This window comes from Emys orbicularis, chromosome 14 (assembly GCF_028017835.1).
Source record: "Emys orbicularis isolate rEmyOrb1 chromosome 14, rEmyOrb1.hap1, whole genome shotgun sequence".
NCBI lineage: Eukaryota > Metazoa > Chordata > Testudines > Emydidae > Emys > Emys orbicularis.
In genome coordinates, this window is record NC_088696.1 from 7,569,080 (window position 1) to 7,592,947 (window position 23,868).

A 23,868-nucleotide genomic window follows, 5' to 3' on the forward strand; every position below is an offset into this window, starting at 1 on the left:
GCACCCGAACCCGGACAGCGGCCCCGTCCCTTCGCCTCTGGCTCAGCCTTGCCGCGGGGCTCGGATTTAGGGGCAGGGTGGAGGGGTCACTTGCGTTTGTTTATTCAAAGGGGGTGCAGGCTCCTGGTGGAAAGACCCCCTGCACCTAGAGAGGGGGGGCAAATAACAACCCCCAGCAGCGCGGCCGGGGCAGGGGGGGGGAGGGCCGAGCAGAGGGGGGCCGGAGCTGGTTTGGGGACGCCGCTGTCGATGACTGCAGAGGTGCAGCAGGCTCCTTCCTCTCAGCCCCCTCCTCCCGCGGCGCACGGCGGCTGCAGCCTCATGTCCTCCGCGCTGGAGAAGCAGCAGCAGCAGCAGGGCTCGGCCATGGAGTCCGCCTCCTCCGCCGCCAGCAGCACCCCCGCGGGCGGCGGCAAAGCCAAGAAGAGCAACGCCGGGATCCGGCGGCCGGAGAAGCCCCCTTACTCCTACATCGCCCTGATCGTCATGGCCATCCAGAGCTCGCCGTCCAAGCGCCTGACGCTGAGCGAGATCTACCAGTTCCTGCAGAGCCGCTTTCCCTTCTTCCGCGGCTCCTACCAGGGCTGGAAGAACTCCGTGCGCCACAACCTCTCGCTCAACGAGTGCTTCATCAAGCTGCCCAAGGGGCTGGGCCGCCCGGGCAAGGGCCACTACTGGACCATCGACCCGGCCAGCGAGTTCATGTTCGAGGAAGGCTCCTTCCGCAGGAGGCCCCGCGGCTTCAGGAGGAAATGCCAAGCTCTCAAGCCCATGTACAGCATGATGAACAGCCTGGGCTTCAACCACCTCTCCCCGGAGAGCTACAGCTTCCAGGGCACGGCCGGGGGCCTCTCCTGCGGCCCCAACAGCCTCGGCCTGGATGGGGGCCTGGGCATGATGAACGGGCACTTGCCCAGCAACGTGGACAGCATGGGCCTGGGGGGACACTCCGTGCCCCACCTGCCTGCCAACGGCGGGCACTCCTACATGGGCAGCTGCACCGGCTCCTCCGGGGGCGACTACCCGCACCACGAGAGCTCCGTGCCGGCCTCCCCGCTGCTGGCCAGCGGCGGGGTGATGGAGCCCCACTCGGTCTACTCCAGCTCGGCCTCGCCGTGGGCCCCTTCGGCCTCGGCCGCCTTGAACAGCGGGGCGCCCTACATCAAGCAGCAGTCCTTGTCCCCCTGCAACCCCGCGGCCAACCCGCTCTCCTCCGGCCTCTCCACGCACTCCCTGGACCAGTCCTACCTGCACCAGAACAGCCACAACGCCGCAGAGCTGCAAGGTAACAGGGGAGGTGGGGGGCCGGTGCCCGGCGGCCTGGGGAAAGCGGGGGCCTTCCCAGGTGTACTGCTGAGGAGCAGGCCATAGAGCATGCATGCAACGTAGGCGCAACATCCATGCAAGTGATCTCACGCGAGCCATGCAATAGATCCATGCAAGTGACCGTACGAACACTTCCTGCAAGTGTTTGTATGCTCAGGCATCACACACACACATACACTTACATGGATGGACATGCACGCGCGCACACTTAAACATATACACACGCATATAGAGGCGCGGGGCCCCGGCCTCTGCCTCTTTTCTCCCACGGCTGTTGTGCAAGTTTTGTGACACCATTTTCGCGTCCTTTAGGAAAAGATTTTAAATCTGTCATGTCTAAATGTGAAAAATAGGCAGATAAATACAAGTGTGTGTGTGATATTTTAGTTATCTATCTTTCTGATTTCAAATTCCATTGAGGAATTCAGGCCCCAAATCTGATATCACTCCTCCCACCTTTTTCGGTGCACTCTGGTTTACATTGGATTCCTCCAATTTGGGGTTATTTCTCTGCAGTCTCTTCGCAGCCTATATAACAAACAAGAGTAATTGCTGCCTTGGTACATTAACGATCGCTTCCTACCTCTGCAAAGCAGATCGGTAGAGCTGACGAGCTATATATACACCTAAGCACTCACATTAGAGCCGTGAAATGCCGTCGATTTTGCAAACAGAGTTAAAGCTGCAGTAGTTTAGGGGGGAATTTGGCTAGGGACAGGAGGATGTCCCGATAGATGACCCCAAAGTAAAGTAATCTAGAGTTCTGTATCCCGCGCCTTAGGTTAGACTCTTCCCAGCCAGGGATCATGTTTTTTTCCTTGCCAGGGTGAATTAAACCAACGCACCTACTCCCCTTGTGCTGGGGAGACCAGCTATTATTTGCAGGGAGGGAAATATCCCGCGAGGTGCGATTTCACCTGGGGAGGGGGGTGCGGTTTCTAGGAGCCAGGAGATGTTGTGGCCAGGGGCTGAGCCACTCCCGGACAGGGCTTGATTCAAGGAAACACGCCAGTGGCGAGGCGAGGGTTTAGGAAGGCAGCGGCCGGCGGGAGCGGCAAGCTCCGGGAAGAGGTTATCTCGGGCCCAGCAGCCTGCGGCTCTTCTGGGGATTCCCATTGCCTGCGGTGGGGACCGTCCCACGCTGCGCTGTTTGCACCATCCCATTGCAGGGGATCTAGGGTGAAATCCCGGCTCCATTGCAGGCCGGGGGGGTTTGTCCAGAGGCCAGGATTTCGGGATTTCACCTCTGTCATGCATGGCGTTGAAACCAGTTCCGCCGGGCTGTTTTTCCAGGCATGTTTTTCTGCGCGGAGGTTGGTGCTTTCGTGTCCCCTGTGCACTTTCGTCCTAGGCCCTGTGCTATTGAGAAGGGAGCGGGGGTGACTGTGGGACCCGAAGAGGAGGAAATGTTCCGATATATTTTCACCCGATCTGAATTAATCGATTAGATCGGGCACTAAAAGCGTCGAACCAAAAATGAATCCAGATCTCTGGATCTACTCTGACCTCAGTGGCAATTCTGTTCGATCGGGTCCTTGTATCGATACGCTGTAGACACGATGAACTGGATTAGTGGCCCGCTCGATCATATTTTCTGTTGGAGTAGCAGGGCTCGCAGTAAGAATAGAAACGAAGTGATCGCAAAGCAGGAAAGTTTTAGAACTGCCACACAGAGTTGCTGTTTTTCAATAGGGCTAAACCCAGGGTTTCTCCGTGGCCTGACTTTTGTGTTGAAACCTGACAATTAACTTCAGCAGCCTTTTAAAAAAATCGCTGCCTCTTTCCCTCTATTTCGCTCGCCATTTTAATCGAGTGCTATTTGAGGGAACTGTATTTTTAACACATCTCCTGGGGGGCCCATCTGGGCTGTGAAATGCGGGCCTGCTGGAGAAACGTACAGTCCGGCGTGTAAACGGAGTCCCATAAAATAAGGGTGAACCGGAATAGCGGCCATGGAACAGCAAGAGTGAACACTGCGGTGTCGCCCTTGGCAGATCTCTTTTCCCACCTATCCGATGGCAGGTGGAACGCTCAGCCCCTCATGTAAACATACTGTTAAGGGAACTAAACTGCAGAGCCTGGAGTAATCCAGATTAATAATTTCAGATCAACTGCGAAAATATAATTGGAATAGACCGGATGAATCATTTCAGATTAGCTGCAAAATTCTATGGGACTAGTCCGGATTAATTATTCGAAATTAACTGCAAACTATCATTTATTCCGAATCGGAGAGACACACTACGGGGTTTTTAATACAAGATTTTAAACACCAAGCGTGTAACAATGGCAGCAACATGGGAGCACTTGGGTTTGGTTTACAAAGATCGGTTAGATAGAAGGAAACGTTTCAGAGTTGATTGATTTTGTGCTGGAAACCATGAATAATTCGGAAGGCTCTAGGCACCCTTGCGCTTACTAGTAGTATTATTCTTGTTCCCACTGCCGTGGGTTGCTTTAATATAGCATTGCTTTGCTTTGGGTGTCACTGGGGAAAATCTCTTGGAGGTTTCACTTTGATTTCGATGGGAGTTCTGCTTTAAAACCCCAGGCTCTCTGGGCTCCTTCCATTTGACCCCCACGTTTGCTAACTCTTCTTCTTTTCGTTGTCAGAGCTCAAGGGTAGGGGGCGCAGGGAGGGGTAAGCAGTCAAAGCCCGGTAGGTCCCGTTGACTCCCACGGAAGGAGCATCAGGCCCTCAATCTGTACATCAAGGACGCAGAATGTAAACACACATCTTCGAAATGCTTCTGCTTCCTTAGCCAGCCAGGAAATATACCGCCCCATCCTGCAATTCGCATTCGGGCAAAACTCCCATTAAAGTCAATGGGAATTTCCTCTGAGTAAGGACTGCCATGACAGCACCTGTTTGTGCGCAACAAAAACCCCTGGGATGATAAAGCAGAACTGGCGTGTTCCTTTCCGTGCAGTGAAAACCCTCCTCCCAAATGCCCCCCGGCCAGCACGGGGTGATGGTAGGGAACCCCCAAGCGTCTTCATTTGATTTAGGCCTCTCTATAGGATTACTGATCTAGCCACTAGCTAAAGCGTCATTTTAATTCTGATCCCCGATTTCTTCCAGGAATCCCTCGGTATCATTCCCAGTCTCCAAGCATGTGTGACAGGAAAGAATTTGTCTTCTCTTTCAACGCGATGGCCTCTTCCTCGATGCATTCAGCAGGGAGTGGATCTTACTATCATCAGCAAGTGACATACCAAGACATCAAGCCGTGTGTTATGTGATAACAGGCAAATAAGCCAACTTTTGGGGACCCCCCCAATCACGACACAAAGGAAACTTTCTATGTGGAAGGGACCTCCCAAAAGACCCTCTGTGCTAAAGGGACATCCAAATAACTAGACTGATTTTACTCTGGAGGTATATAAGCCATCCGCAGAAGCCTGGCGTTTGGGAACATTTTGAAATGAATTAACACTAAGCTAAAGAAGCAGGGATGCACGTGCCTTTTTGGAAAGGGTAAAGTGAACACGGGGTGCTGTCTCTTTCCTTCGTGTGTAGCATCGCTCGGGGGCTGTGAGCTGAGTTTCCAAGAATCACGTGTCTGTTTCATTGCTAATACGAGCTCTTATTTTTTATTGATGGGGTGGGAAAAAAATCCAAAATTGTATTTTTTTTTAAAAAAAAACATGAGTGTTAAAAAAAAAAGAAAAGAAAGGAAAAAAAAAAACCATCCGGAAAATATGGGATGAAAGCGATCGCGAAGGGTTTGCTTGGACCAGAACTCTAGGCGCGATGAGCTTTAAAAGGAGAATGGAAATCTTTTGGAAATGGTCTGGTTGAGATGTGTAACTGAAGGGTTAAAGGAATTGCTTGGAATCTTCTTCAGAACACAGATGGGATTTCTGGCCAAGGGTTCTTCCAATCCCTCACTGTCTTAAAAAAAGAAAAGAAAAGAAAAGGGAAAATAATTCCTCTATGTGCCTGTGTTATTCCCTATCAGCTCTTTACTGGTGTGTGTGGGGCTTTCCTGCACCATCCAAGTCTATGGGTGTGGGGCTATTAACTTCCCTGAGAGCAGAAAAGAACTCCACATACCCTCTTTTCATGTGATTGTGCATTTGTAGCCTATTCTCCAAATTCTGCAGTATATTTTGTGGTCTCCCTCTCCCTGTTGGGTTAGGGAATGTGTGAATCAGCGCTATACACTAAGGACTAAACATTGGCTCACGAGGAAGTGCGGGGGTTTGGCGTCTCAATAAGGGCAACAAAACGACAAACCCCCTCCCATTGGCTTTATCCTAGTCTCCATTCTAGCCCCTGCTTTAGAGACGTACTTTTTTTTTTTTTTTTTTTTTTTTGCCTGCAACCCCGCATTAGGTAAAATCTCCCAAAGGGAGTTATTTGCCTGCCTCAGACTGCAGGATCAGACCCTATGCAGAGAGAATAAGGCACTTTGAGAAAAAAATAGCCAGGCTCATCCTGTTATTTATTCTACATTTTTGTTGTTGCTAATACTCGAGACACCAGTAGCCTCAGTTGATCAGTATTAAAGTGGTGTAACTTTGTTGGCAATATTTGCCATATAGATTTTTTTTTTTAGCTAGCCATTGTACATTTTTTAAAATGTCTGATCTGCGTGTAAAGACAATCCGCCCCGTGTTTTATATAAATATATATATAATGAAGGATTATTTCCTCCTCCCGTCCCCCCCCCTTTTTTTGTCCCGCCTTTGTACAGTTCGGTGACACCTATTTTAATTTTCTTCTGCACTGTATTAAATGGTAATTATGATTTTTTTGCCCCCTTTGTGTGTTTGTCCTTTAAAAAAAAAACCGAACCAAAAATAAAACATGTATGTTATTTGTACATGGTCTTCACAATTGTATGAACAGCAAATAAAATAGCATGCGGTGTAATACATGGTAAGAGTGTGCGACACCTCTATGGGGGACATAGGGCCCCCGATCCAAAGTCTGTGGGAATCTTTCCATTGGCAGCATTAGGCTTTGGATCAGCCCATAGAGGGCCCAACTGTGCATTATTTGGTTCCCAACTCCCTTTGCGGTGCCAATGGGATGGTAGGGTGAGCAAGGAAGGCATAATAGGACCCTATATTTACAACGAGATCTTCCCCCTCTCCAAACGGCCATAGCACGTATCCCTGCAGTCCAGGATAATTTACTTGAATATCTTCACTTTTTTTTTTAACAATGTCATATTTCAGTGCAAACTTGAAAGGAGCTGCTATTGTTCTTGGCTTCTGCTTCCAAGAAATCCTTTATCCCAGTCTAAATTCAATCCCCTTGTTTTAAAGAAATCTTTAAAATAATAATAGTAATAATGTTAAAAATACCCGGAGGCGATTTTTGCAAGGAGAATATGATTTTTGACAGTTTTTTGGGGGGTCGAAGGAATTTCGTGCTGATGAAGATAAATATAATTCAAGTCTTCCTTTCTCTTTTCTTCCTACCCATTATACAGTGGGATTTTTATCTGCCAACACTGCAGTCTGCTTTTCCTATTATAAGGAACTAATATGGTGTGTTTTTAAAACGTATGTTGGGATTAGCTGAAGCTAATGGAGGAGCGAAATAGCCAGATATATTTCAGGGACAGCGGTGTCCTAAATCAAATGTTCTGTTTTTCTTGCTTAGGACCAGATCCACAGCCAACTGATTTAATGGGGTTGGGATCAAGCCCTTAATGAATGACTTGAAATTAACTAGCTTTACTTTGATGACACTTCTTTTCCTCTTTGGGCTGATCTCTGGACTGGACCCACCGCAGCTTCATTCGCTCCTGAAACTGGTTCTTTTCAAACTTGACATTTTGGACGTGGGGGGTAATTTATTTGGGGCTCGGTTACATAGAAATTACCGATAAACTCGACGAGCGCAATTGATGGCACAAGCTGCTGTCTCTAAAGAGAAGGCAGACTGGTTAAAGCCAGGGACTCAGTCTCTTTTTGGTAATTCGGGGTGAAGCCAATAAAGCGACATTCACTTCACCTGAAGGGGCTTTTATTTCGGAGTAAAGACCAAATAAACCCCCTTTCTCTCCCCTCCCCCGCATTAGAAACAATAGAATGAAATGCGAAAAGAAATAGTGGAGAAATAAAGAGAAAAATCAGATCAATGGGCAGAGAAAACGCCTTAAAAAACAAAATACTCAGCCCTCCTCTCCGCCATAACCACCCCCCCAAAACAAAACTTACCCTCAAACCCAGCAATAGCAAAACAAACAGCAAAAACAGCCACTACTCAGGAAAATTGCAGGTTTATTGCCCGAAGGAATAAACACTAAACAGCAGTAAAAGGACAGATCTTCTGCGTTGCAACCGCGCTATCAAAAGTCTGTTTGCTTTGCATCCCCACCTCCCTGTTTCTTTTCCTATCTGCTTTGGGGTGCATGGCTCGTTATGACGTCTCATTAACGTTTGCATTGTTCTTTCCTCCTGCTGCTAGTGAGACTTTCAGGCATTTTTATAAACTGTAAATTACCAGGTATTTTATGGACTGTTTTTTTTAAGACACTAACAGAATTAAAAGACCCCCTCCCTCTCTTAAATCAGCTTTGCTAAAAGCACCAAGCGCCCCACATGCCTTGGCTACGTGATTTCGAAAACAACCTAAAGAATTGTCTGCAAGAGGCCAGATTTTTCAGTTTCAGGAAAGCTCTGGGTGGGACCGGACGGGCATCTGAGGGCTGAAGCAGAAGGCGGCTAGCAGTTAGAAAGGAACGGTGCTGCCGCTTTTCTCCGCTCCTTAGCCAGGGAATGTAGGTGTTTGCAGGACAATTCGGAGCTAAATAAAAGTGGTTTACGTTTTGCTTCTCAATTCCCCAAGAAACCGGTCTTATCTACCGCTGTATAGCGCACATAGGTCGCTAGATCTGATCTATCTAGCTGATAGTGATGTTATCAATCCAATTATACAGAGAATCGGGCCAATCTTACGATCTCGAAAGATTTTGCTACAATAACTTGCTACCCACTCTCCAAAGCCCCCCCCGAAGGAAGGCTTTGCTGTGAGGCGCCCGATGCTGGGCAGGGTCAGTGGGAAGGAATTTGACCCACACCAGCCTTCACGTTCCCAGCGTATCCGCTTGGCCTTGCGGTTGGGGACCTTTCTGACTGCACCATCCCTCCCATAGGCAGGGACACTGCGGCAGGCTGAGCCTGTTACCTTCGGAGCTGGAGCTGTTGTCTTTAAAGCCAACCCTCCCCCCGGGGGACCAGGGCCGGAGCCTGCCACCTGAAGGATCTGGTTGAAGGGACAAAGCAGCCCAGTGTCTGAGATCCACCCTAACTGGGCTGCATGTGCGGCTGTGCTGGGGGGAGGAGGAATCTAGCTGAATCTAACACGAGTTTACCAATCTTAATCGTGACTAATGGCTCATATTAAACACCAGGGCTCAGTGGAGAATAACACCAAGGGCTGTGATCTCTTCCTGATCTACTTACAACCCCACACAGCGTTACGGAAGCCAGAAATTGTATCGCTAGCTAGAGATAGGCATGCACCTATGTATAGGACGCGGGTAGTACTCGCTAAATAGCGAGAGAGCACGGGAAAGGTATTGCGGCAATAGATATAGACAGCCATTATCCATAGGTAAATAGCCATATAGGTAGATTAGCAGTATATAGACACCTACATTTCTACTTCTGTATAAATATACATACCTATATGGCGCTGTAATTCATTTCTCTCTGTCTCTCGCTCTTTGTAGGTATAAATATAGTATATAAATTAGATATAGTTAATATACTGCTTATGCAGAAACTAGAAGTATATACATGTATTTTGATATGGACCTGTCAATTAATCTGTGGATAGATAGATAAATAGATGAGAGAGAGAGAGAGAGAAAGTGTGTGTGTGAGAGAGAGTGTTTCTGCATTAGAGGTATATGTATTATTATCTTCAACTTTCTGCATTAAAGAGAGAGAGAATGCAGAAAGTAGAGGCTATAATACATATACCTCAAATGCAGAAAGTAGAGGTGTATAGCACAGTCTAAACAGGCAGGCAGCACTCTGTCTCATACACCTAGAGCCAGGGAGGGGGAAAAAACAACCCCCTGGAGGCTGCTATATCTCTGGGCCAGGCCTTTCTCTTGTGTGAGTTCCTCCCGTCATAGTAAAAGCTTGTCTTGATAATAACTATGCCCTTTCTGAAACCTGTCTTTATGGGACTTATTTGAACTCAGCTGATCATGTGTGCACACACACACATACACACGATTGTGATGTTATCAATCCAATTATAAGTGGAATAAGTGTACACACACACACACACACACACTTAATCCACAGGTCTACATGCAGGCATAGCTCTAATATCTGCATACCTTAAATCTCTCTAGTCTGTTTTTTTACTGCTGCTAAAATCCACAAAGATTCATAAGAAATCTCAGCCCTAAATAGATACAGCTATTTATCCATGGCATTTCACTGAGTAGCCCTGCTAGAACTGGGCCATGTAACATAGAATCCAGGGTCAGGGATTTTGCTTCCGAAGCAAATATCTTTACTAGGTGCGTCCGAGATAAAGGTCCTGAGGTTAGAAGTTCAAACGCCACCAAGTGGTTCTTTTCCTTGAAGTCTCCTTATCTTTCCCAAGATTCATTTTCAGCCTTCAGCTTCATTTCAGGCTTGCCTTTTGTGTATACAATAAATCCCTGGAAAGTCTGGTCTCAGGGTGGGGTGGAGGGAGAGAGAACGCACCTTGCAGGCTGCAGGCCGAGTCTCCCAGAGTCCTGAACTCCATTCCACAGGAAAGTTTTGCACGGTTAATTTTTTTTTAAACCTGGAAAAACAGAACCACCACATACCATGGACGCCACATATTCCTCAAGTCGGTGAGCGCAGTCTAAACAGACAGGCAGCACTCCATCTCATACACGTACAGCCAGGGAGAAAAAGATAAACCCCTGGAGGCTCCTACATCTCTGGGCCCTTCTCCTGCATCAGGACAGCCATTTCCCCTGTATGAGTTGCCCCAGAAGATAGAAGACGACTTGATAATAACTATGCCCTTTATGGGACCTATAGGTGTGCACGCATGATGAACTGTGTCCAAATATGAGCAGACACCAAATACACAAAGGCCCAGATGCTCAAATCTATTTAGACTCAACTCCCACAGATTTCACTAGGAGCCTATACCAATACTTTTGAGGATCCAGGCCTAACTGCTTGGCCATAGTCTCTGGCTCAGGTGTCTCCCAGGTAGTGGGAGTCAGATGCCCGGCTAAGGGGCAAGGATTTCCCCTAGCTATGGTTTTCACCCAGCAAAAGTCCTGCCTAATGAGTCGGTTTATAGCTTTTTGAAGGCGCGCCCATGACTTGGAAGCCAAGAATATTCTCTAGCAGGTCAGGCCCAGCTTTTCGCAGGTTGGGGATACACTTCTCCAGCTAAGTCCCCAGCTGTGCAGCAGAGAAACGACTACTGGGGAATCACTGCCCCTTAGGAAAAAGTAAGATCAGCCACTCCCTGGTTTCATAGCGGGGTTGAGTTTGAACAGGGGCATGTTCCCCGGGAGGATGGAGCCAGCGTTAAAGCTCTAGTGAAGCCAAGCTCCTATTAAACAGGGTAGGAAAGAGGAGCAAAATGCCACCTTGACCTCAGGTCTTGGGCTGTTGGTCTGTATTTTAGCCCCCCCCCCTTGTTGCATGGCCTCGTGCCTGAAAGAGCAAGTCTGATCACTGTATTTCAAGCCAGTCCTCGGCTTTGTAGGCCCCTTGAAAAGGAGGCGGGGGGCTGCGGTCTTTTGTAAATTAGGAAAACAAAGCAGCGCATGATTTCAAAGGACTTGGTGGGGCTTAGAGGGGTATGGCTTCCGGGAACCCCCCTCCCCCCAAGAGAAAAGAGGCGCAGCAGAGCTAAAAGCGACTAGGGACTGTAACCTTTCTAGGAGCAGAAATACTCGGCGGCAACGCAAGGGTTAAGAGGCCTTCCAGCAGAGCCCTTTAACACGGCGCTAGCGCCACCTGCCGTCCGCTCGGGGTGCGGTTCTTCAGGGCTAGGGCCATGCGGGGCAGGACCTGTGGCTGGGACTGCCTGCGTGTCGTAGCGTGTTTCCCCCTCCGTCACACTGTCTCGCGAACACGGCTCCCCTGGCCCGAAAGCCCAACACACAACCCAGTAAAGGGCCAGAAGAACAAGCGCGGAGAGTAGGCGGAATAGTGCAAAATAAAGCCTCCGGGAAGGTCCATTCAGATAAAACCGTGGCTTTGTGTCAGTGGCGGCTGTTAGTCTTTCAGGCTGTGTCTACAGCCAGCTTCAGCAGGGGTAGCAATATCACCAGGGCAGTTCCTGGGGGCGTTAAACGCTTGTTCAGACTCCTATGCAGCGTTGCTGTAGCCCTGCTGCTGGTCCCAGGATATTAGCGACACAAGGTGGGCAAAGGGACTATCTTTTATTGGACCAACTTCTGTTGGTGAGAGAGAAAGTTGGCTGGGATGATTTAGTTGGCGTTGGTCCTGCTTTGAGCAGGGGGTTGGACTAGATGACCTCCCAAGGTCCCTTCCAACCCTGATATTCTAAGAAAGTTGGTCCAGTAAAAGATATTCCCTCACCCACCTTGTCTCTTCTCAGACTCGGCAGGTAAGTCATCTCCTTGTCAGGAATTTTTATTTTTTCCCACCATTTTCTCCATCAATAATGCATTTTCATTAAAAGCAAATTGTTCTGCAAAAATCTGTTCAATTTTGATGACACTTTCAATTTTTCCACCCCACCTCCCCCCACAAAAATCCCAAACAAACCAGAAATGCAATTCACATTGCTCAGTTTAGTTTTTGGCTTGAAACATTTGTCTCAGTTTGGTGTCCAATAACCAAAATATGTGTGTGTGTGTGTGTGCATTTCAGTTTTGTCATTAAAAAAAAGCCCTTAAAATTTGTGTGGAAAAAAAAATCTCAAATGAAACCGGTTCATTTGAAATGTTTTACAGAAATACAATTGGTTCTTTTTCACTGGCCCTAGTATGTTGTCTAGAACCTGCCATTGTCACTACCAGTGGAGCTACAATGGGGTTATCCATAGTGGGAAATTTTAGACATGAGGTAAAATTTTAAAAAGCCTCTAAGAGACAAGCCTAAGTTCCATTTTCAGAAGTGATTTAGGTGCGTAGAAGCCTACATTTCATTGACCATCAATGAGAGTTAGGCTCTTGTTACTTTTGAAAATGGCATGGAGGCTCCTAAGTCACATAGGCCCAGTTGCACAGGGGTACCAATGAAATCAATGAGAGTTAGGCACCTGAATACCTTTGAGGTGTTGGATGATAGGTGCTTTTGAAAAATGTTGCCTGAAGTGTCTTTCTTCCATGCATATTTTTGTTGGCAAAAATGTTTGCAGAAAGAGAATGTGCTACAATGCTCAGGCAAATATGTATTTGAACAGCAGAAATGTTTGCATAGTCGTGGTAAAAACTCTGTGGATTAGGGAGTCATCATCAGGGACCAGAAACAATAATATGGGCATTAGGTGGCCATTCATAGAGCATGGATAATGACTTACAAGTAGCAAATGCTCAGAGCATTAGTGATGGTTAATAATTCATGAAATTTGTATATAATAATATTAGTTATGGTTAATAATTTGTTCACATAAACCATTCATTGGATAGACTTGAGGAATGAATAAATGAATGAAATTCAAATGCTCTTCACTATTTGTGATCAGAAGAGGAGGCCTTTATTTATTGGTTGATTATTTTAAAATTTACTGGCCACTCCAAATAGTTCACCCAGGTCTATAAGAAAGTATAAGGGTCAGAATATTCTCCATTAGGGAGGCAGCTAATAATAAAGACTATTATCATTATTTGTATTGTTGTCTCATGTAGTGATCCCAATCAGGTTCAAGACCCCATTGGGCTGGACATTGTACCAACACACAGCAAGTGACAATCCCAGCCCCAAATTAGTTTTAACTTGATCTTGGAACAATAAAGCATGGGCCTGAAAGAACTAGACACTAAAGGCCTGATTCTGATCTCATAGTTTCATAGGGTATGTGTACACTGCAATGTAAACCCAGGGTTAGTAGAACTCAAGTTAGCAGATCCTGGGTTTGTTAAACTAGGGCTTGAGCATCCGCTATACTCATTTGTAATCCCAGGTTAGGAATTGTTCATCCCTGGGTCTCCAGTGTCTACACTACATTCTGAGGGCCTGAGTCCAACCACCCATATGCCATACTTCCTAGCGCCATCCCAAAATATGGCTGCCCTAAATCCTTTGTTTGAAGTGCGGTGTGGGAAACCTTGATTGTAAACTGAACTTGACTATATGGGGGACAAAGAAAATTGGCCCATGGGATTGTGGGATACTTTTGGCAGATTCCCAGAGCACGAGTCCAGTGGGGCTGCATCTACACTGCAGAGCAAAAGGGCTGGAACCCTGGGTCCTGGCTTGTCTGAGGCTCAGACCCTCCACCTAGGAGGTCCCAGGACCCTTGGTCCAAGTCCTGGGTTAGCAAGATTTGTGTGTAGACCCAAGGGGGCTTAGGCTTGAGCCTGAGTTGGGCTACATTGCAATGTAGACACACCCATAGAGATTTTAATCCAGAAGGGACCATTAGAATAGCTACTCTGACCACCTGTATATCACAGGCCATTACATTTCACCAAAATACCACTGCGCTGAGCCCAATCTTTCGTAAACCACTTTTACATTGGTGTGATGTCATGGACATCTATGGTGTTATTTCCTTATTTATACCTTTGTTAATGAGATCAGAATTAGGCCCAGAGAATGTAGAAATAGATACAACCATACTTTAGCAGAAGCTGAAATTTCACTGCACCGCATGGCTTCATGCTAATTACTGAAAAAATAAGCAAACATACCTGGGAAAGCAAGATGTCAAGGAGCCTGGGAAGTTTGGAAGGAACCTGTAGTGCCAGGAGTTCATGCATAATAAGAATTGCTCCTACAATTGTATTTATGTATGCTTGTAAAGAAATGACCCCATATATCAACTGCCTGAGTAATCACTTCCTGCAGCAGATGAAAACATTACTTTCTGGAGCCTAAACAGCACAAATTACTGGAAGCCCTCTGAAAATGTGATCCTCAATTTAAAATGTGAGAGTTAATCTCCTTTAAAAGATTAAGCTAATCATCCTAGCAGACTGTTCAAAATCACTGTGAAGTGACAGCAAAGGATTTTTGAACATTAATGAACAGCAATACAGATGTTTTTGCAAGTTTGTTTAGTGACTGCATCTTTCCTCTTGGGCTTTCTCATGCCACATTCTTAGAGAAGGCTAGTCTTTGCTGTACAGGTAAGGGAGGTCATAGTATCAATAACTGCGGTTCTCCAGCCATGGAGGATGATGGTCTTCCATGTGGTCAAACAACTGGTAAATAGGGATCCTTGCAGCTAAAAGTAGCCCAGTTCAGGACTATTTAGGGTTTCTAGAAGCCATTTGGACCATCTGAACTCTGTATCCTATGCAGCTACTCTTAGTCTGGCTTTGTTGCATGTTTCTTTGGGGAAAATTCAACTGCACTCAAATTTGCTGATGACACAAGAATTGGAAGGGGGCACAAACACAGAGAAGGGTAGAGCCAAGCTACCAAATGACCTGGCAACGTCAGAGCTATGGGGTTGCAGACAGTGAGGTGAGGTTTGAATCTGTTCAGTGAAAAACCCTGCACTTAGGAACAGGAAATAAAACAGCTCAATATACAAAATGGAGTGAAGAAACCAAGCTACTGCAGCCATCATATTGAAGTGAACTTATTACCCCCGTGTCCTTAAAGCTCTCCTAATATTCCTTAGTCGTATAACCAAGACTATCGTTTGAGCAGGAAAGCCATTAGCTCAGGACTGAGCAGTTAGGATCCAAGCGCAAAAGCGCAAAGACCAGGGCGCTACATTTTTTTAGTGAGAGGTTCACTGAAATGATGACGCTCTTACTTTGACAAAGCCACTTTCATACCTGCTAGATTACAAAGTACATTGTGTAGGTTACCAATTGCACCAGCAAATTTCTTTGCCCAGCCTTGAGGCACTGCCATCTGCAAGGCAGAAGGGGGTGACTGGTTAATAGCATTATATAATCAGATAGGCCAGGATGAGAAGAATACTGTATGCAAAGAATATGTAATATCACCCAAATGGAAATCTGGTTAGAAGCCTGGAGATAAGCCCTTACCCTTATAAAGTGAGCCAGAAGCTTGATTTTTTTTGACCGAAGATACCTGGAACATCAAACAAAATAATAACTAACTCTTATATAGTATTTGTCATCAGTAGATCTCAAAGCGCTTCACAAGGAAAAGCAACATAACATTTTTCTTCATTGTGGCAGGCATCAACCAAATCAGATCATATAGCTTTTTAAAGGAAGGATTGTAGGGCATTTTATGATTTTAAGTGCTAAAAATATTCCAAATACAGTTTGACAAATAACTGAAACAGACTCCTGAACAGGTACTGATGAGAACCGATAAATAATTGAGAGAAAAAGACGTGACCTATGGTATTAACACTGGGCTGAGAACGAAGAACTGGCTGATTCACTGCTCTTCCAAAGCATTGGCTAAGTCACTTAAGCTCTCAGGCTCCTAAATAACCTTGAGGATCTAGGCCTTAGTGCTTCAATTCCCCCGTCTGTAAAATGCAGATAATATGCACAGGCTTTAAGGCCAGAAGCGACCATTATGCTCATCTAGTTTGACCTCTTGCACATTTTAGGCCACAGAATCTCACTCACTCACTTGTGTAATAGGCCCATAACTTCTGGCTGAGTTACTGAAGTCCTCAACACTTGGATTCTCTGTAAACTGAAGTCTTTAAATCATTTATTCTAGTTCAAACCAGAAAGTGACCTGTGGCCCATGTGGCAAGAGGAAGGTGAAAATCCCCTCGCATCTTTGCCAATCTGACCTGGAGGAAGATTCATTCCTGATCCCAAATACGACAATCAGTTAGACCCTGAGCATGTGGGCAAGAATTCTCTGTACTGACTCAGAGCTCTCCCCATCTACTGTCCCATCTCCCATCTTCATGGAGCTCTGTGAAGATTAATTAGGTAGGACCATATCCTGCAATCATTTCTCCTATTTACTTCAGTGGGATGTCCATGCATAGAACAATGACAGGATACATCACTCTAAACATTTTTGAAGTGCTTTGAAGATTGAAAAATTAGAAGGACTGATTTTTTTACCTATATAAGGATGGGAAAGAAATAGGGACTTGTGTTATTTATAATAGACAGCAAGAACAATATAGATGAAAAGATGGGAAGCAGCTCATTTTTCTGTTGAGACAATTATCTTCTGCAGGTGGCAATGAGGAAATAAAATCTTTCAGAGCATAAGTGTTGCAGAGGGCTGTATATGCTTTACTAACTAGCAGAGGTTTCAGATGCCCAGAGACACAGATGTTTCCTTCACTGAAACTGATCTGAGACTGGTCTTGGTCAAGAACTTGAATTAGAGAAATCACCGAGAAAACCAAAACCCTCACAAAAGAGCTCTCTCCCTGCTGTGGTTTTCAGTTCAAAACTCTGGAGATTTTGATTACAAAAATTAACAGGCTGTTTTTCCCTACCAGCAATATAAACCTGTTCAATGGTTTTCAAGAATTTAATTTTTGCTGACAAATTTTTCGCCAAACATTTCTTATAATAAATTGTTGCCCCTTTTTTGACAAGCTGTGGTAACCGGAGCCTGCAAGCTGCTTTTCAGGGCCAGATCCAGGAGTAATCTCAATGAAGTCAGAGGGGGTGCTGCCTGGAGGTCTGCCTGTATGGAAAAGGATCAGGGCTTACATGGCTTCCCAATTTATGAGGAGGCTGTTTTGTTTCTGGTTGTTGTGTTTGTGTGTGTGTGTGTGTGTGTGGTCTCTGGAAACAATCTCTAATGCTTGCATCTGTCATTCAGTTACTGAAGTCTTCACAGCAATAGATCATGTTGACTCACTGTTCCTTTTTGATTGAAACTGTGTGGCCAGAGACGGCTCTAGGAAAACTTTCATGATCATATCGTTTCGGCACTGAATGGCAGCTAGCCACCTCACTTTGACTGTTAGCAGATTACAACGCTGCCTCATATTATAGTGCCACACATTGTGCTCTGACTAATATCATTTAACAAAAGAAAACCAACTCCAGAGTGCCAGCGTTCTAATGCCTCGTGTCCTTGGTAGCATCTCAGTTCTTTTGCTACTATGCTTCCATCATGGCTTGTCTACACTGAGAAGTTAATTCAGATTAAGGGAGGGTGTGAATTTAAAGCCAAATAGCTATTTCCGATTAACTCCTTGTGTGGACACCCGGATTCTGGTATAAGAGTGCCTTATTCTGTATTAAATTCACTTCTAAAGTTGATTAACTCCCTGTGTGGATGTTCTTATTGTTGAATAAGAGTGCCTTATTCTGAATTAATCCATCAGGAATAGCTATTCTGGACTAATTCCCCATGGAGACAACCCTCAGCATCTCTCCCACCAATATGGATAAATCTGGGGGGAGGGGGGGTTCATTCTTGAAAACGATTCATTTACTATAACACCTAGGGTGGTTGCTTGCATATTCAGAGCCTGACCCTGCTTTGCTCTATGCACCTTCAGCTGTCATTAAGGTCAAGGTGATTTGATAGCACTCAGCAGCTCCAGGAGTTGCTCAGCGTCTTGCAGGATTGAGCCCTCAATGACAGCATGCAATAGTAAGGCTCTGATTTGTTTGTGCCATGAAAGTAGCTGGAAAGAATGCACCAACTACATGACAATCAAGGACACAATGGAGACATCAGGCTGCAGAAAGACCTCATTTTAAATTGCTGCTAAACAATGCTGGCTTCAGCTCTGGTCCGTCTCAGTCTGTTGTTGAACTTTTCCCCTCATTGCGTAACAAAGTGAGTTGCATTCTGTTGTGCGGTTGTGAGTGAAACAGACATGAAAATTGCATGTTAATGACATGCACTGATCACGTATGGAGATCATCCATATTATATCTATCTCAGGTACATAAGTGGTCCTCCATTATTGTAGTAGTTGAACGCCTCACCATCTTTGATGCCTTTATCCTCACAACACCCATGTGAGGTAGGGAAATACTGTCTGAAACCTGCTGTCTCCCCAAGTAGGGGGTGGCTGTTATGAAGGGGAGGACTACACCAGGAAGGATGAGAAATGGGGGCCGACTTACAGATGTGCATATGGAGCTGGGTTGCCTTAATTCAGCCCTGTTCTTTGGGTTATTTAAATAAACAGTAGTTACTACGTCTTGCATTTGGATTTCTGCTTTAGCTGAAAGATGTGCAAAACCACAGACTGCATCCTAGACCCTGACCCCCTGGATCTCAATGGCAAAACTCCCACTGACTTCAAGAATGCAGAATCAAGCTCCTGTTGAATATTTAATTGAAGAGGCTTGTGTGTGACATGTATTTCAGCAAGCGTATGACATACTCTGCACTTGTAAAATGTGGTCCTGAGTGGATAGAGTGGTGGTATCTTGAGGAAATCTCTTATTCTGGCCAAACCACTCCTTATTTGCGTGATCTTACAGCAACAATCCATGAGAGATGCCTGACCTAATACACTGTGGGGGCTTGTCTTCAGTATGAAACAAAGTTGTGTATTTAACTCAAGTTAGCTGACAAGTGGTGAAGACAAGGCGGTTTATAATTTTCACATGAGTTAGCAGATCAAGTTAAAGAGTAGGGACCTGCTAACTCATGTGAAAACTATACTTTGCCTTGTCCTCTTTAGGATTTTACCTCGTGTTACCAACCAAATGTTAGCAAAGTAGGGTTCAGAACACACCTTCTTCCTAGTGGAGACAAGGCCTAGTAGATGGATCACGTATCCACAGCTGAGATCAGGAGTGAGTACATGGGTGGAAGGATAGCAACACAATACCATTGACTCCAATGCTAACAAATAATGCTTATTCTTAGCTAAAACTGTTGGGTCCTGATATTTCAGCTAAGGTTGTTTATTTTTCTCATGGTGCTAACCACAGGTCTAATGTCATGTCTGGTAGATCAATCTCCAAGAAGGCTCTTCTGAACTGGCCAGCGAATCACTGACTGGGTTAACCACTACTGCAATCTCTGCTTTAGCAATACCTATTATAGAACAAAGTAACAGACGTAGAGACACCTAAATGAAGATCCATCTTTTTAAGAATGGATTTAAAATAGGGCATAGATATGGGTTAAACATGGAGCACAGTTGCATGGATATGGAAACCCAATCGACAGGAAGATCTATGTACACCTCGACGAAACAAAAAAGAGCCCCATATTGTAGCTAGTGTGCTGCTATCACACCATACAGAGATACAGCTATCTTTTTGTATTATGGGCTTTATACTAACAGAGGGCATAATAACAAGCCCTACGTTTATTGTTCTATTTCACTATGTTCTGAATATAGCTGACCATAAATCAAGTCTTATGGTTTCCATCAATTTTTTGAAAAATATGGATTTGCTCAATTATGAATGAAAGTGTTAAAAATGAGCTTTAATTGCAAGACAACTTTCAAGTGCAGTTATATATAAATACAAAGTACTCCACATATACACATTTACCTAGGCAGAACTGCTATGATAAACGTATTGAAAATCTCAGCAATGGTTATTCTTAATAGTAATTTATTAACTTCAAATTTTAGGAAAATGAGGTAGAGCAGGGGTCGGCAACGTTCAGCACGCGGCTCGCCAGGGTAAGCACCCTGGCGGGCCGGGCCAGTTTATTTACCTGCTGATGTGGCAGGTTCGGCCAATCGCGGCCCCCACTCGCCGCGGTTCGCCGTCCCGGGCCAATGGGGGCGGCGGGAAGCCGCGGCCAGCACATCCCTCGCCCGCGCTGCTTCTCGCCGCCCCCATTGGCCCGGGACGGCGAACCGCGGCCAGTGGGGGCCGCGATCGGCCGAACCTGCCACGTCAGCAGGTAAATAAAACTGGCCCGGGCCGCCAGGGTGCTTACCCTGGCGAGCCGCGTGCCGAACGTTGCCGACCCCTGAGGTAGAGTGAGGAGTAACCATGACTTACTTTTCAAATACTAATCAGGTCAGGTGTGTGGGGCAAAATTAGCTCCCAGTTCAAAGATTCACAGATTGCAAGGCCAAAAGGGACCATTATGATCATCTAGTCTGACTCCTATATAGCACAGCCCATGGAACTTCCCCCAAATAATTCCTAGAGCAGACCTTTGAGAAAAACATCCAGTCTTGATTTAAAGATTGTCAGTGATGGAGAATCCACCACAATCCTTGGTAAATTGTTACCCCTTATTTCTAATCTGAATTCATCTAGCTTCATCTTCCAGCCATTTGATCACGTTATACTTTTCACTGCCAGACGGAAGAGCTCATTATTAAAGATTTGTTCTCCATGTAGATACTTACAGACTGTAATCAAGTCACCCCTTAACCATCTCTCTGTTAAGCTAAATAGATTGAGCTTTTAAATCTATCACTATACTACCAAATTAAGTCCATTTTGATCAATTTCATGGTCATAGGATTTTAAAAAATCGTAAATTTCATGATTTCAGCTATTTAAATCTGAAATTTCAGTGTTGTAATTGTAGGGCTCCTGACCCAAAAAGGAGTGGGGGGGGGGTGTCACAAGGTTATTGTAGGGGGGGTTGCAGCACCACTCCCCTTACTTCTGCACTGCTGGTGGCGACACTGCCTTCACAGCTCAGCAGCTGGAGAGCAGTGGCTGCTGGCCAGAAGCCCAGCTTTGAAGGCAGGGCTGCTACCACCAGCAGCGCAGAAGTAAGGAGGGCCTGGTATGGTATGGCCACCCCTACCTCTGCGCTGCTGCCTGCAGAGCTGGGCCCTCAGTCAGCAGCCACCACTTTCCGGACACCCAGCTCTGAAGGCACCAGCACAAAGTAAGCATGGCCTGGTATGGTATCGCCACCCCTACTTCTGTGCTGCTGGGGGGGTGCTACTTTCAGAGCTAGGCGCCCAGCCAACAGTCGCTGCTCTCTGGCCGCCTAGCTCTGAAGGCAGTGAAGTAAGCGTTGCAGTACTGCGACCCCCTAAAATAACCTTGCAACCCCCCTGCAACTCCCTTTTCGGTCAGGACCCCGAATTTGAGAAACTCCAGTCTCCCCTGTGAAATCTGTATAGAATAGGGTAAAAGCAGACAAAAGACCAGATTTCACGGCATTTTTCATGGCCACGAATTTAGTAGGGCTTTTTTTCTAATCCTTTAATCGTTCTTGTGGATTTTCTCTGAAACCTCTCCAATGTATCAACATCCTTCTTGAACTGTGGGCACCAGAACTGGACATCAGCGGTTGCACCAGTGCCAAATATAAAGGGGAAATAATCTCGATTCCTACTTGAGATTCCTCCCGTTTCTGCATCTCAGGATGGAATTAGCGCTTCTGGCCAGTGTGACACTTGGAACTCAGATTCATATGATTATCCACCACAACTCCCAAATCTTTTTCAGAATCACTGCTTCCCAAGATAAAGTCCCCCTACATTCTTTGTTCCTAGATGTATATATTTATAGTTAGCCATATCAAAATATATTATTTGCTTGCACCCAGTTTAACAAACAATCCAACTCGCTTTTTAAAAAAAAGCCATCAAGTTACTTTGACTGGGTCTATTTTCCATAAACCCTCCTTGATTTGCTTTAATTACATTATCCTCATTTAATTCTTTATTAATTGAGTCTCATATCAGCCACTCCATTATTTTGCATGGGAACAATATCAGACCGACGGGCCTGTAATTACCCAGGTCATCTCATTACCTTTGTTTACACCTGTACATCTTCACTGATGCCAACGGGGTTATAGGAGTCTAAAAAGAGCATAATTAGATAGATCATCACATAATTGCCAGTGATTTTGGAAAAAAGTGATACTGGATTATTTTTAGTTTGCTTTTCAGATCTTCTTTTAAGTGATTATGCAATGAACATGTTTGCAATTTGTTACACAGCCCCCCTACCCATATATTTTAAATGTTTTGCTTGCATGGCCAGTTGGGCAAAGATAAGTGCTTTGCAGCGTTTTAGCTTTAATTCACCCTGAGGAGCATTGACAATAATTCTGAGTTTGAGGAACAGTCATCACTCGAGAGCATAATTTTATTTCTTCAGAAGTCTCTCCTTTGTTTGCCCTGCAAAAAGTTAAAGCAATGCTTTCTTTGAGCTCTTATGCAGACAGCTTTGAGAACGTTTTCTTTAATACTGCATGAAAGGTCTTCCCCACTTGAAGCATAATAATGTGCTTAAAATATACTTAGTAATACCCTCTGGCTAAGAAAAATGTTTCCAACTCCTATACTTAAAAAAAGAAAATATCCATTTAGAAGCTTATTTTGACTTTTTGCCCAGGATCAATTGCAAAGTGCTTCTGTTTAGAAAGGATAGTTCAGCCAAAATTCAACTTGTTTTTCAGGACTAAGGAACTTACAAAAAATAAAAGCCATACTAAATAAATCAGAATTCTGCTTTATTCCGTAAAAGCATGTGTGTGTGTGCGTGTACAAGCTAGCACCTCCCGGTCAGGAAAATTTTCCTGTAGCACTCCGTACTCGAACCCATATCTGGCATCATGGTTACAAAGGAAGATTGCAATGCTGTAATAAGAAGGCACAGAATGAATACGCTGTGCTGATACCTTGGTAACTTTTCAAATAACTTTATGCCTAATCAGTTTCCACCAGTATTTGCAGTAGAGGCCCTGAATCTTCTCTCCCTTACATCAGTTTTACACTAATATAACTCCATTCATGTCAGAGTTGTGCTTAATTTACATCAGCAGCAGTGAGAGAAGAATCAGGCCCACTGGTCTTGAAAATAATCACATACTACATACCAATCTACCCATGAAAAAGGCACCTAAAATAGCCGGAAAGAAAAGCAATATTCATCTCATTTCCCAGACCAGAAGAAAATGTACAAAATGGAGAGAGAGTTAAGAGAGTGACCCTGTGGGGTGCTCAGTACGGTTAGTTTCAGATGAAGTCGACAGATGCTGAGGATGCTCAGTACCAGAGATGGTAAAAAAAAAAAAAAACCAACCACCACACAAACAAACCCCTCCCCCACGAATCACAATCCAGCCAATGGCATTGAAAAATTGCTTTTCAACAAAACATTTCGGTGAATTTTTTTCCATTTCTCACAAAATATTGTTGCAAACCTCAAAAAGCCTTTTTTGGGAGAGTGTGTGTGGGGGTACGGGGGCAGTTTTCCTAGCCAGCTGTCCTTTGCACCTCACAGGATCGGGTCCTGTCTGGCAAGTGTTGCATCCCACAGACTAGATTTTTCAAAAGCTCACCTCTAAATGTGTGTGCACAGCTGTGCAGGTACATTTCCCTGCCAGCACCGATGACAGAATATAGGCATCTGGCTAGAATTGTGGGTACATAGATTCCTTGGGGCAGTTTTCCAAACAGGGCATGTGTGCAAACGAATGTGTATGTGTGTACAATGACACACCTATCTAGTGCACCACAACTACTGGCAACTGAAGACATAAACTGAGTAACTGTATGCCGAAAGGGCCAATTTGTCATCTGCATAGGCAAATACTTGATTTGCATGAACATTTGTAGAAACAGTC

At 45.3% G+C, this 23,868-nt stretch overlaps 1 protein-coding gene across 1 annotated transcript; it reads left to right on the forward strand.

The window, feature by feature from the left end:
- Positions 1 to 249: 249 nt before the first annotated feature.
- On the forward strand, positions 250 to 4,569 carry FOXF1 (forkhead box F1). Its single transcript, XM_065416682.1, has 2 exons — positions 250 to 1,285; positions 4,409 to 4,569. Exons 1-2 carry the CDS (start codon positions 250 to 252, stop codon positions 4,567 to 4,569), a joined length of 1,197 nt encoding a protein of 398 aa, XP_065272754.1.
- The last annotated feature ends 19,299 nt before the right edge of the window (positions 4,570 to 23,868 follow it).